Here is a 12,483-nt window from a genome sequence, read left to right on the forward strand (position 1 = left end):
ACTTAGTCGAAACGCATAGGCCGGGTCTAGGGGGTTAGAAAGACCGCAGTTGATTTTTATCTACATGAGCGGAGCAAGGGGTGCTTCACCGACATATGCAAAATTGACCATACATATTTGTTTCTTGATCGATCTTGGTGGGGTGTTTTATTAGAGGTTGAAGATAATGGCTATTTCGAATAGGGGGTAAGTATTATATTCTTTTTATATTGTTTTTGATAATTTTTTAAATTTATTAAATTCACTAATATATGTATTTTTTTTATAAAATAGCATATTGATGCATAGGTAACACGACTTCTGATTTTAAGAAAATTGAATAAACTCAAAAAGACGCGATGTACTATTATGCCTTCGTCTTTTCTCTCAACTCACTTATAGGATCAGAGAGACTCTTCATATCCGTTAGGTAATGACAAAGCTATCCTTTATCCTGAGTGGTAGGAGGTCGATAAGGTTAGTATTTATTTTTGCATATTTAAAGGTGTTCATCAAATTTATTTGATATGCGCAGTTGAAGTATTATTTATTTAATATTGCAGGTGTTTATCCCTGTTATGGAACGTCGTCATTGGTTTCTCATCGAGCTTCAGCTCCCATCACTGAAGACGATAGTATATGACATCTGTTTGAATTACATACCATTGTCTTCTTTAAAAGATATTATTTGTAGGGGATGGATCGATCTTTTGTCTAAATACTTGGATGCGATTTCTTATTGGACTAATTCAGGAAACGAGAAGCCGAATAAGTTAAAAGTTACAATTATGAGAGACGAGACATCGCCACAATAAACATCAATAGCTAGAGGGGATTGTGATCCGTTTGTATGCATGTGCTTGGAACGTATGACGAGAGGAGGCAAACAATTTTTACCTCCGACAGATAGAGATAGAGGTACAGTAGGGTTGTGGTTTCGGTTTTTTATGGCTAGAGAGATATATGCAAGACGTTGCCTACCTGCATCCAGTGTCTGATCCATAGATTGCATCTGTGTTTCTATATTGCTTAGCATCCACGCAACAAATTCTACTTCTTGGTGAGCCAACCCCACTGGCATATAATCAGAATTCATTTCCTCTGATAACTTATTATGTTGGTACTTGAAACTGCATCCAGTTTTACTTTAAAAATGGTCGTCCACCTCCAAATGATCTAAGAGAACAATACATGTCTCAAATCAGTCAGTTATTTGCTGTCCACATTGATGGACTACAGCTGTCAAGTAAGAAACATGTGTGCTTTGCTTTGACTGATATTTCTGGTATTAATTTGATATTCATGTTTTACTTCCTACAATTTTCAGATTTCAAACTTGTGACCAAGGAAGTTTGCAAGCTGCCTTTATTTTTCTCCACACCACTTTTTAAAAAAATTGATGTTAATGGCACTGGTTTGGTTACAAGGTAGGCTTTCTTGTTCATGAAAGTGAACTTTTATATCTGTATCTTAGTTCCATCATATTCTTTGAAACTGTTAGGAATTTTTTTAGAGAAAATTAGAGTATTATATTTGGATTTCTTTTCTGTGGTGAGGTGTTCAACCATGTTGTGCCTTGTTGGAGAACGATGTGTTTTAACTTTAAATTGCTAGCTTAGAATCTGGCTCCTAATATGTTATTGTTTCTCCTTCTAGTTTCTTTTTAGCTGTGATCTAATTTAGTTCATTTTAGATAGTAGCCCTTTTTATGGGTTTTTACTTTAATCTCTTTGCAGGGATGCATTTGTGGATTATTGGGTCAATGAAAACATACTGACAAAGGATATCTAATTGTCCTTGTTCAAGCTTAACTTCTTTTATACTTTTCAATCTGCCAATAGGACTTCAAACCTTTAGTTCAAGCTTAAATCAATTGTATATGTATTCAAGGCTTATACCAATGTGTTGTAAAGTGTAAATAATTTGAATTTTTTTTTTGATTGAATCTGCATTATGTTGAATGCAAACTATCAAAAAAGCTTTAATCAAATTCGCAACTTGAAAATTGAATTCGCAATTCGAAACACGAAAATCGCAACTCGATATTCAAAATCGCAACTCAAAAATTGAATTCGTAACTCGAAAACAAAATTCGTAACTAGGAATTGAGTTACGAATTCGATTTTTGAGTTGCGAAATTGAATATCGAGTTGCGATTTTCATGTTTCGAATTGCAAATTCAATTTTTGAGTTGCGAATTTGAGCTGCGAATAGACAAATTTTCCTACTAATCATACTTGTTTTTTTTGTTACAAAACTAAAGTTCAAGCGTCTGGAGAAGTTCACAATAACACCATCTTTTTTCTAGTTTCACAATGTCTCAAGGCAAACACCTTCAGAAAGATAACAGACAACAATCTTGATAATTGACAATAACTGAACAGATCATAGCAATGGTCAAACTCAAGTTAAGTAATATATATAGAAAGAATCAAGTGATGTCAGGAATACAACTTAATAATGCATGCCTAACTGTAAAAATGTATGCATCCACACATAAAATACACGTAAATTTGTTTCTGTAATGTTTAGATGATTATAGCTATAAAATACAGGCAAAAACTGTAAGAATGAGAAAGTTGCTATAAGCTGAAACGATACAGACAAAAAACATGGCCTTCATTCATCCGGACTAATAATATAAGTGTTATACAATCATGAATACATAATACAACATTTGCATCAAAAAATCACCAAAGTTAATAGTCCCAAAAGGTGAAGGCGATTATGATTCAGATTTTAATTTTGATTTCCCTTTACTTGGCACCATATGAGCTTTGGATTTTGATGAAGATCCATATTTTGGTGGAGGAAAAGATGATTGTGATGGAATTGGTGATCCATAGGTCAACCTTGTATGACCACTTTCCTTGCACCGACTACATGTCGATATCTTCTTCTCTTCACCCTTAGACGGTATACAATCGTGATTTTTTGGTCGACCATGTAGTCTTTTGTCTATGACTGGTGGCAAAACTATTTGTAAGTCATCTGGTATTTCCCACTCAGAAGGATGTGGAATAGGGTAGACAATCTCGGCATAAGTCTATCGATATACTTCTGTAGTGTATCAATTCATAGCGTATGCGCTTGAATCGTCTTGGTTTAGATAAAGAGCAACTTTTATAACATGGCCACATGGATAACCAGATGTTTGCCATTTCATATAACAACACGTCTTTGCATTTAGATCGACAAGCCCATTTAAGTTATTATCCAAGAATTCAAGCAAAGTGTTTAAACATGGTTCAACTCTCCATGACGTTGACTTCACAACACGTTTCGTTATCTTTTTTTCAGTCCATGGTGTAACACGACATTCCAATGTTCCTGTAAATTTAAATAAATAATACTTAGTAAAATCTATAAAATATGATAAGTTATGAATTTCAAGAAATAATACCTGCATAGTTTCTTTTCTTGTAGTACCACTGTTTAATAGAGGCTCGAAAAAACTCCATTAACATAGTAATGGGTAATTTTCGGGAATGACGACTTAGAGCGTTAATTGATTCTACACTATTAGACATCATGAAACCATATCTTGCTCCAAGTTGATGTACTCTTGACTATCTTTCAAACCCGACATCTTCTAGTGTTTGAGCACATTGAGGCAAAATACGTCTTAAATAATTTATATGCTTATTAAAATCCACTACCCAATAAGCTTTTACAGCCTTCCAGTATGTCCATTTATGATTTTTTATACCAGCAGTCCTTGATTTTAGATTTTTGTATAAATGAACACCACAAAGTCCATGAAAAACATCTGGGAAATACCTTCTAATAGCGTTATCAATTGAGTTTGCCCTATCAGATATGATTGTTATATTGGTAATAGGACCTATGCAATCCCTAAGATGCCCCATAAACCATCTCCATGAATCAGAGGTTTCAGATTTGCCTACCCCATAAGCTATTAGCAATATCAAATTGTTAGCATCCATAACTACTGCTAATAAGTTTGTTCCAAGGTATCGACCTTTCAAATGTGCTCCGTCAACTATAATAACTGGGCGCATGCATGTAATAAATGAACGAATCTACAAAATAATATACACAAAAAATATAATCATTTAAATGTGAAATGCTTGTAACTAACAAAAATGAGTCAACAAAATTATATTGATTTACTAACCACAACACCAATGGTGATAAACAGTAACTCAAAACGTCCATCTCTATCTTTTTTTTATATGAGTTATTGACCCAGGCATAACATTTGGCTCTCCAAGCTTGAGAATATGAGATACTAATCTTGAACCGAGAATTCATGTCAGTCATAATTTCATGACCCCGATATACCCTGCCATTCAAAAACATCAACTCAGCAAGGAAACCACCCAACACCTTTTTGTTTGCATGTCTATGGTGAGGAAAAACTTGGGTTCTTGAACATGTATGTTTATCAATAAAAGTCTTAACTTGAAGCATTTCTCAATCTTTTATCCTCTTTGCAATCATACGCCACGTACAGTTTTTGTCAATCTTACACTTTGTTTCGAAACGATCTTTGCTTGATTTGTTAACTTTTAGTTGGTAGCCATCTTCCACACATTTCATAGACAAAGCTATCTTCAAGTCTTCCTTTGTATCAAAACAATTATATTTCTTGATACGAATAACTTTTGTGTAACAATCAACTACTATCTTTACCAACTCTTCTTCCGGTATCGGAAGTAATTCTGGAATATTCCAGTTATACTCACGTGGCTCTTTCTTCTTCTTCTTTTCTTCGGGGACTTCTTCTTCTTCTTCTTCTTCTTTTCTTCGGGGACTTCTTCTTCTTCTTATTCTTTTTCTTCTTCAGGGTTATATGAATTACATAATGGATGTTCAACATGTTCATTCACAACTGTAACTTCCTCCTCAATATCATCAACAACATCTTCCTCGGCAGTGGTTGTTTCATCATCAAAATCCGGGTATTGACCAATATCAAAATTATTATTGTAATAAGCAAGGTTTGTTTCTTCTTCTTTACTTTTACCCCAAATCTGATCTAAAACATCATCAAAATCTGAGTATTGACTAAGATTAAAGTCCGGGTATTGACCAAGATCAAATTTCGAATACTGACTAGTACTCACATTTTTATTTGTTGGCTCATCATCGTCTAACTGGTCAATACGAAAACCGGAATTTGGGTATGTAAATTGATTGGGATTTGGATTAGGGAAAAGTTGTGGATTTTGAGATTGTGTTTGATATTGTGTTTGGTATTGGAAATGTGGTGAAACAAAATTTTCTTGGTGATGAAATTATGGTGGAACCATAAAATTTTGAGGTTGGTAACAACGTTGTACATTGTAAACACCATAAACTGGGGCTGAAGAACTTAGTTGATTACTACCTGTACTGACCCAACTTCACTACTTCTAGGTTCAACAATATATAATGTAACATCATCTTGCGAAACACTAATGTAAGAAATTAATCGTTCAACATCTTCAATGTCGGTTAACAAATAAACTTTACCCTTTCTCTGATAAGATAGCCTAAATCCACTTAGAGGCTCTAAACTCAATTTCTTTGAAACACGTAACATTAGATTTTCATAAGTTAACTTTTTTAATGACAGTTTTAGTTGAAGATTCATGGGTAAAGGCATATATTGTAAAACACCATTAACATTCTCCCATGACCCTTCATAACACAAATCTATCCAAACATGATCAAAATTAGATGATTTCATTCTACAAATTGTAAATAAAGTAATTTACTAAACAAACGAGCTATAAACTATATATCATCACTAACTTAGAGAAAAACATACCTTTATTAAGTTGATACTTGATAATTTGGGAGAGAAATCATTGAAAAATTATATAGAAATAAAATTATGTAAAAAAAAATTAGAGATGGGGAAGGATGTCGTCGTATATGAGGATGGATGTCGTAGGAGAGAGTGAGAGATGGAGATGGACTGAGTTGTGATTTAGGGGTTTAGGTTATGAGTTGCTGCTGCTGCGTAGTTTATATACCAAAAACATTTGTGTTGCGAAATTAAAATTCGCGTTGCGAATTCAAAAATCGAGTTGCGAAAACGGAATTCGTGTTGTGAAAATGAAACTCGCGTTACGAATTAGAAAATCTTGTTGCGAAAATGAAACTCCTACTGCGAATTTAAAAATCGAGTTGTGAAAAAAAATTCGAGTTGCAAAAAAAAATTCGAGTTGCAAATTTGACTTCTGTGTTGCGAATTCCAAATTCTTTGTTGCGAATTCCAAATTCGAGTTGCGAATTCCAAATTCGAGTTACGAATTCGGAAATTGTGTTGCAAAATTGGCTTTCGTGTTGCGAATTCGTTGGTTATTTTTGCAAATCCAAAAAAAAATTGGTTAAAATCGTATATTATAAGACATTTTCGGTCACTCAAGTTATTTTCTCAAATTTTAATTGTATGATATGTCGAAGTGTTTTTATTGTGTTATTTGAGTGAGTTTTATTGTTTGACACAAATCATTCTATAGTCATAATTGTTTGAATCGAAAATTTCAAAATAAAATAATATTTCCTGTAACTTCTGAGTTCATTCAATGTATTCTTATATATTTTGAAAGACCAATCAACGGGGAGCAAATTAATAATAGTTTAAGATAAGACGTCACTTTAAAAAGGTTTAAGATAAAAGGATTGGATTATTACAGAAATTGAGTTATGGAGGTTGGTGGATAAAAAAAGGTTCTCTGCCATGATTTCAAACAAACATATTCATTACCTCTGGAGCTGTCGAATAGAGATTAGATCTTTACCAATAAATTGTAATTAAGACAACAAAGTGCTTAAATGAATACCTCCGGAGCTGTCGAATGGAGATTAGATCTTTACCAATAAATTGTAATTAAAATAATGATTGTTAGTTTTAGAGGTCATGGGTTCGAGTGTCAGGGGTGATTGAATATTTATTGTTAAATGAGTAATAGTATATTACTTTGTAATTACCTTAGCTTAGTAAAAAATGTGGTAATACTAGATAGGTCTCTTTTGGTTCTTAAAATTGTCATATTCAAAATATCATATTTGAAAAGTCAACAAACACCAACACTTATATTTTTTATCCATATATGTCCCGCTATATTACACCTATCAAAACAAATTTATCAATCACTTTTTAATAATAATTTTATCATTTTTCTTCATCTAATATATATCCTAAAAGTATGTTTGTAATTAATATAAGACAAATTATGGGATGGGAATAATATTTATTCAAGGCGATAGTAGTTCTATTAACTAGTACACTATGGACATATAATTAGTGTATTAAATATTAAAAAACAAATCAAAATCATATGATATTGGTGAGGTATTGACTAATCCATTATTGTCATCTTCCTGAAAGGGAAACCCCATTTACCATTAATAGAATCTCAAGTAAGTTAAAGACCAAGTCCTTACCCTATATAGCTATCGTGTTCTCCAACTTGTATAATCTAGAAGTCATAACATCTTTTAAAGGACAAAACTCAAACTACTCCCTTGCTTGGTTCAAAAGTCCAATGTCCCCAAAGGACATATTTGTCCAATAAAAATAAGGGTACATTATATATTTAGTTACATATTTTTATGATTTTGTTTTGGTCATTCAATTTTTTTTTTAAAAAATCATACCTAATACTTTATTTTTTTATCATCCGATGTTAAAAATTAACGGTGATGCTAATATATTACCATAAGGTAATGTCACATCATTATTGAAAATTTGTTACATCAGTAGTTTTGTTTATTTTTTAACGATGAGTAATCAAAACGAAACAAAAACGTAATATTAAGTATGATTTCAAAAATAATAGTAGTTGGATGACCAAAACGAAACTATGAACACAAATAGTTGACTAAATACCCAAACAATGCCAATATGGATAGATATCGGTGAAATTATGATATTATTAATTAATTTAAATAATTAATATCATTAATCATTCAGGTTATAATGTTTATATACTCTTTTAAAAAACATACCACTTCTAACTAACACAACAAAAATGACATGTGAACATAATGGTTTGGAGGGTTGTTTTGGAGAGAAAAAATCACATTATCATTTTAATAAAATAGTTAACGGTGGTAACCATTTGGAATAATAGTAAATATCAAATTATACTACATTAAAATATATGACTAAATTATAAATTTGATCATAATAGAAGGATCAAAACCATAATTTGTACAATAGATATGTACGTGTGTGTGTATATATATATATATATATATATATATATATATATATATATATAAACCCATCCAACGCATCCTCTAGGTTTTGTCATTTGGTTATTTTCCCTTTTAGTTGTACCAGCTCAACTTTTCTTCAATAGCCATGGACTCAACGGAAACTCTACCTCAGGGCCTAACCAGAGAAGAGTATTCGGAGGTGAAGCCTCTGATTCAATCATACCATAAATTCGAGCCCATTCCCAACACATGCACGTCGCTAATAGCGCAACGCATCGACGCCCCGCTTCAAACCGTGTGGCCATTCATCCGGAGCTTCGAAAAGCCCCACAAATACAAGTACTTCATCAAGAGCTGCAACATGAGCGGCGACGGCGGCGTCGGTAGCATTAGAGAAGTCACCGTCGTCTCGGGCCTTCCGGCATCGACGAGCACCGAGAGGCTGGAGATTCTGGACGACGAAAAACATATCTTGAGCTTTAGGGTCGTCGGAGGCGAGCACAGGCTGAGGAACTACAGGTCGGTGACATCGGTAAATGAGTTTGACGAGGAAGGTAAAGTGTACACCATTGTTTTGGAGTCTTATATAGTGGATATACCAGAAGGGAACACTGGGGAAGACACGAAGATGTTTGTGGATACAGTTGTGAAGTTGAATCTGCGGAAGCTTGGTGTCATTGCATTGGGTTCTCTTCATGGACATGACTGATTAGTGATTAGCTACTTCGAGAAGATGATGGGTAAGATTCTGTTTGGAACTATGGTTAGTTTAGATTTTGAAGAAGTTGGATTTGTTTTTTTCCCGTCGATTTGGGTCATGGATGGATCGAAGAGCGAACGATAGCATCCTTAAATGTTTTAAATTATCATATATTTTAATTATTATTTTTTTTTCTTTCTGTAAAAATTTATAAGTTCGGCATCTCTAGAAATTCTAAAATTTAACCTATGAAATTCTGCATCCATCCCTAGTTCTAGTATTTGTGGAACTTGACCGTTTGGAGATTGGTTTGTATATCTTGGTTTGCTTTGAGTGATGAACATATTATTTTTTTCTCTCTAATACTTCATCCATCTTATAATTTCCGTCCTATGTTGATCAAGCACATAATTCTAGAAGATAAGTTTGATCATATGTTAAGTTATATAAAATAAAGAAAACGATAAAATTATCTTAAAATTTGATTGATAGATTTGACAGAATTATTTTGATAAATATAAAAATAGAACAAATAAGGGTAGAAAAAATATGGAGTATAATTGTTGTTATTAACTCACTTTTCTAATATAACATTTTAAATGAAATAGTTTTGAAAATCAAAATGAACGAATTTAATGAATTTAATGGAACATAAATAATAATTGATGTTAACGTTTCATTGGCTTTTTTGACTAAACTTGTCCTTTTTCCGCTTGTAACACTTGACAAATTAATCCTTGAGCAGGAGTAAAATTTCCTCCTAAAAGTATAATCAAGACAAATTTGGATATTTGATGATGCCTTTGATGTTGAAAATACAGTTTGTGACGAAGAAAGCAATGATTTCTAATGATGCATCCATCTATTTATATATGATAAAATATGTTTGAAAATTTCTAGATTCATTTCTTTAAGAAAAATATTATGTTCTTGTCACATTCGTAGACATTTTGCGTATATAAATTTTATGTTAACAAGTTCTACGTATGGATTTGAACGAAGTCCATTCATTAGGTTAAAAAAAATATTATTTTCAATTTTCTTTGTAAAAACGAACACAGAGCTGTTCTTTTATTTAGAAATAAGTGTTTGATATTTTAAGTTAAATAAATTTATTTTTTTATCAACAAGGGAAATACAAGTTGTTCATCGAACTGAGAACTAATGCTAATTAAATACTTCATAGTCTTTATCGCTCTATATGTAATTCAGTGGACTAAGTTAGAACATTCTAGGGAGGGGTTTGGACTTCGGAGAAGGGAAGGAGAAGACTATTCATTACCTTCTTAGAATCTTTCTACCATATGAGATACTATATCTTTCAAATATACAAATATATAGTGTTTAGATCCACAACTTAGTGAGGGTGGACATGTGCCGGTCCTGAAATCCGAATTCTCTCCGATTAATTACTTATTTGACTGATGGTGTTCATCCTGAATTTTTTCGTACTCACCCTAAAATATGAGTTTTCTTCTATTAGTTACTTATTTTGCAGACGGTGCCCACCCTAAAATTTTATTTGTACCCACCCTATTTAAAAATTTTATATTGTTAATATATTTGTGTCTACCTAAAAAAATATTTCTAGATCTGCCACTATACTATAAGGGAATATCCATCACACGCTTTCACCAGTTTCTAATAACTTGAAACAGTAATGGGTTGTATAGGTAGAGAAAACCCATGAATCATGTGGAGGTTTTGTTGAGAAAATGTTGAAGATGATGGTTTAAAGAGAAGTAAGCCTAAATTCAATATATATAGAGCTAAAAATGAAGAAAGTGAAATATATCGCCCTTTTTCCTCAAGGACATGTGACTATGAAATAAATCACATCCAAAGACTTCTTTTTCTCATCAACTTATCACTATTTCTGCTCAAACCTTCATTGCTCATCCATTTCATTTGTCTATAAACAATTTCCCTTGTTTTGTGTCTTTTATTTGCTCATTGTTCGCAATTTGAACCTGTTATGATATGTATTTATGCTCTTAATTTAATGCACCGTAACTGGCCCAAAGGAGATTGATTATGTGGACCAATGCATATATGGAGGAACATATCAACTCTATTTGAGTTACAATTTTTGCTTGATGTTTGCAGTGGAGGAATTACATCAATAAGAACATTTTTTTATTAGGGGCGTTTGACAATTTTTTTTTAAATTCGTTTATATAACATTCGTTCTGTTCATTTGTTATGTTAAATAAACAAATATTAACAAATTTTTTATGTTCAATTAATAAACGAATGAATATGAACATAGATGTGTTTGATTCATTTATTTTTATGAACAAACTTATTTATCAACATATTTATAAGTTCATTTATAACTTGTTTAATTAGTTTTTTTCCTTTTATTTTTTTACATATTAAATATTGGTAAATATAAGGACTAAATTGAACATAAGATGAACTTTATATTCTAAATTTTGAAGCTTAAGGAACCTAAGAACTAGTGACATAATTTCACTATTTTTCTCTGATTTGCAAGTAAATGGATGAAAAGAGTGCTTTGTAATTCTCGTATGTTAAAAGAACAACTTCATGAACACTGTCCACAGTCGTTTTCGTCCGAGTCCTTATGTATATTTTATTATTAATATTAATTTTATTAAATTATCATAATTTTATTACAGGCCCAAATGAAAACATTTACTAAGCCCGAAGGCCTAATTACAAGCAGAGTCCAGAATCCATGTTACAACAGACTCAAATCAGGCCCAAATTGGCCCGAATAGCCCAACAAGCCTAAGAAGCGAACCCAACTCAGTTAGGGTTTTGCACATTGTTCTCCAGCGCCGCCAGCTTCCTCACCCGTTCGATCAAGACGAAGATGGAAGGCCCAAATCTTCCATCAGTTAGGGTTTTTACCCTAGCAGCTGCTACCAGCTTGTTTCCACTGTCGGATTAGAGGCAGAACCAAAGGCCAACAATGAACCAGCAAAACCCTAGGGTATTCATTGAAACCCTAGGGCTATTCCGATGCCACCATAGAGATGATGATGCCTCCGCCGCCAAACTCTCCAACCAGTGCATGCCACGATGGTGCCATATCATCGCCGAATTCGTAATATCTAGGTGCATTTAATGCACCCAGCCTTCCACCGCACAACGCACCACCCCTAGGGTGAGTCACCACTATAGCTTCAGTGACTCACCGGGGTACGGTCTTTTAACCGGTCCAAAGATAGCATCAAAACCCCTTATAAATAGGGATACACCTATAAAGGAAACATCAATGAGAAAGCAAGCCAAAGCAAACACAACCACCCAATACACATCAACCAAAATAAAAAAATAGAGAGCAAAGAGTGAAGGAAGCATTACATCGTCAGAGAGCCCAAGCGCGCTGAAGAAGTTGAACTTCGAAGGTATATTTCCTTAGATCTAATGCGATTTAGAGTGTTTCGAGGAAAAAGGTTGCTAGATTTGTGTTTAGGAGAAAAGGGGGAGTGATTTGGTCTAATTAGTTGATATTCGACCACTGTGAGTAGTGGACAGCAGTGGTGGTCGGCGCCGATCGATTGCCGGCCAGGGACGAATTCCCTCAGGTGAGGGAATTCTCGAGAGATATGAGAGGTTCTCTCTGTAAAGAGAGAGAAGCAAATAAGAAAAATGAG

At 33.2% G+C, this 12,483-nt stretch overlaps 1 protein-coding gene and 1 long non-coding RNA gene across 2 annotated transcripts; both read left to right on the forward strand.

Annotated features, from left to right (window-relative positions):
- The first annotated feature begins 1,140 nt into the window (after positions 1 to 1,140).
- On the forward strand, positions 1,141 to 1,750 carry LOC120159376. The gene is made up of 3 exons (XR_005519346.1): positions 1,141 to 1,225; positions 1,307 to 1,406; positions 1,716 to 1,750. It is a non-coding gene; the product is annotated as an uncharacterized LOC120159376 (long non-coding RNA).
- Positions 1,751 to 8,302: 6,552 nt separating this feature from the next.
- LOC120159345 (abscisic acid receptor PYL2-like) lies at positions 8,303 to 8,866 on the forward strand. Its single transcript, XM_039169951.1, has one exon. It carries the CDS (start codon positions 8,303 to 8,305, stop codon positions 8,864 to 8,866), a length of 564 nt encoding a protein of 187 aa, XP_039025882.1.
- Positions 8,867 to 12,483: the final 3,617 nt, after the last annotated feature.

The sequence above is a fragment of the Hibiscus syriacus genome, unplaced genomic scaffold, assembly GCF_006381635.1.
Source record: "Hibiscus syriacus cultivar Baekdansim isolate YM2019G1 unplaced genomic scaffold, ASM638163v2 tig00111358_pilon, whole genome shotgun sequence".
Classification (NCBI taxonomy): Eukaryota; Viridiplantae; Streptophyta; class Magnoliopsida; order Malvales; family Malvaceae; genus Hibiscus; species Hibiscus syriacus.

Coding starts and splice junctions, on each gene's coding strand:
- LOC120159345 (XM_039169951.1), top strand. CDS start 8,303: ATGGACTCAACGGAAACTCTACCTCAGGGCCTAACCAGAGAAGAGTAT.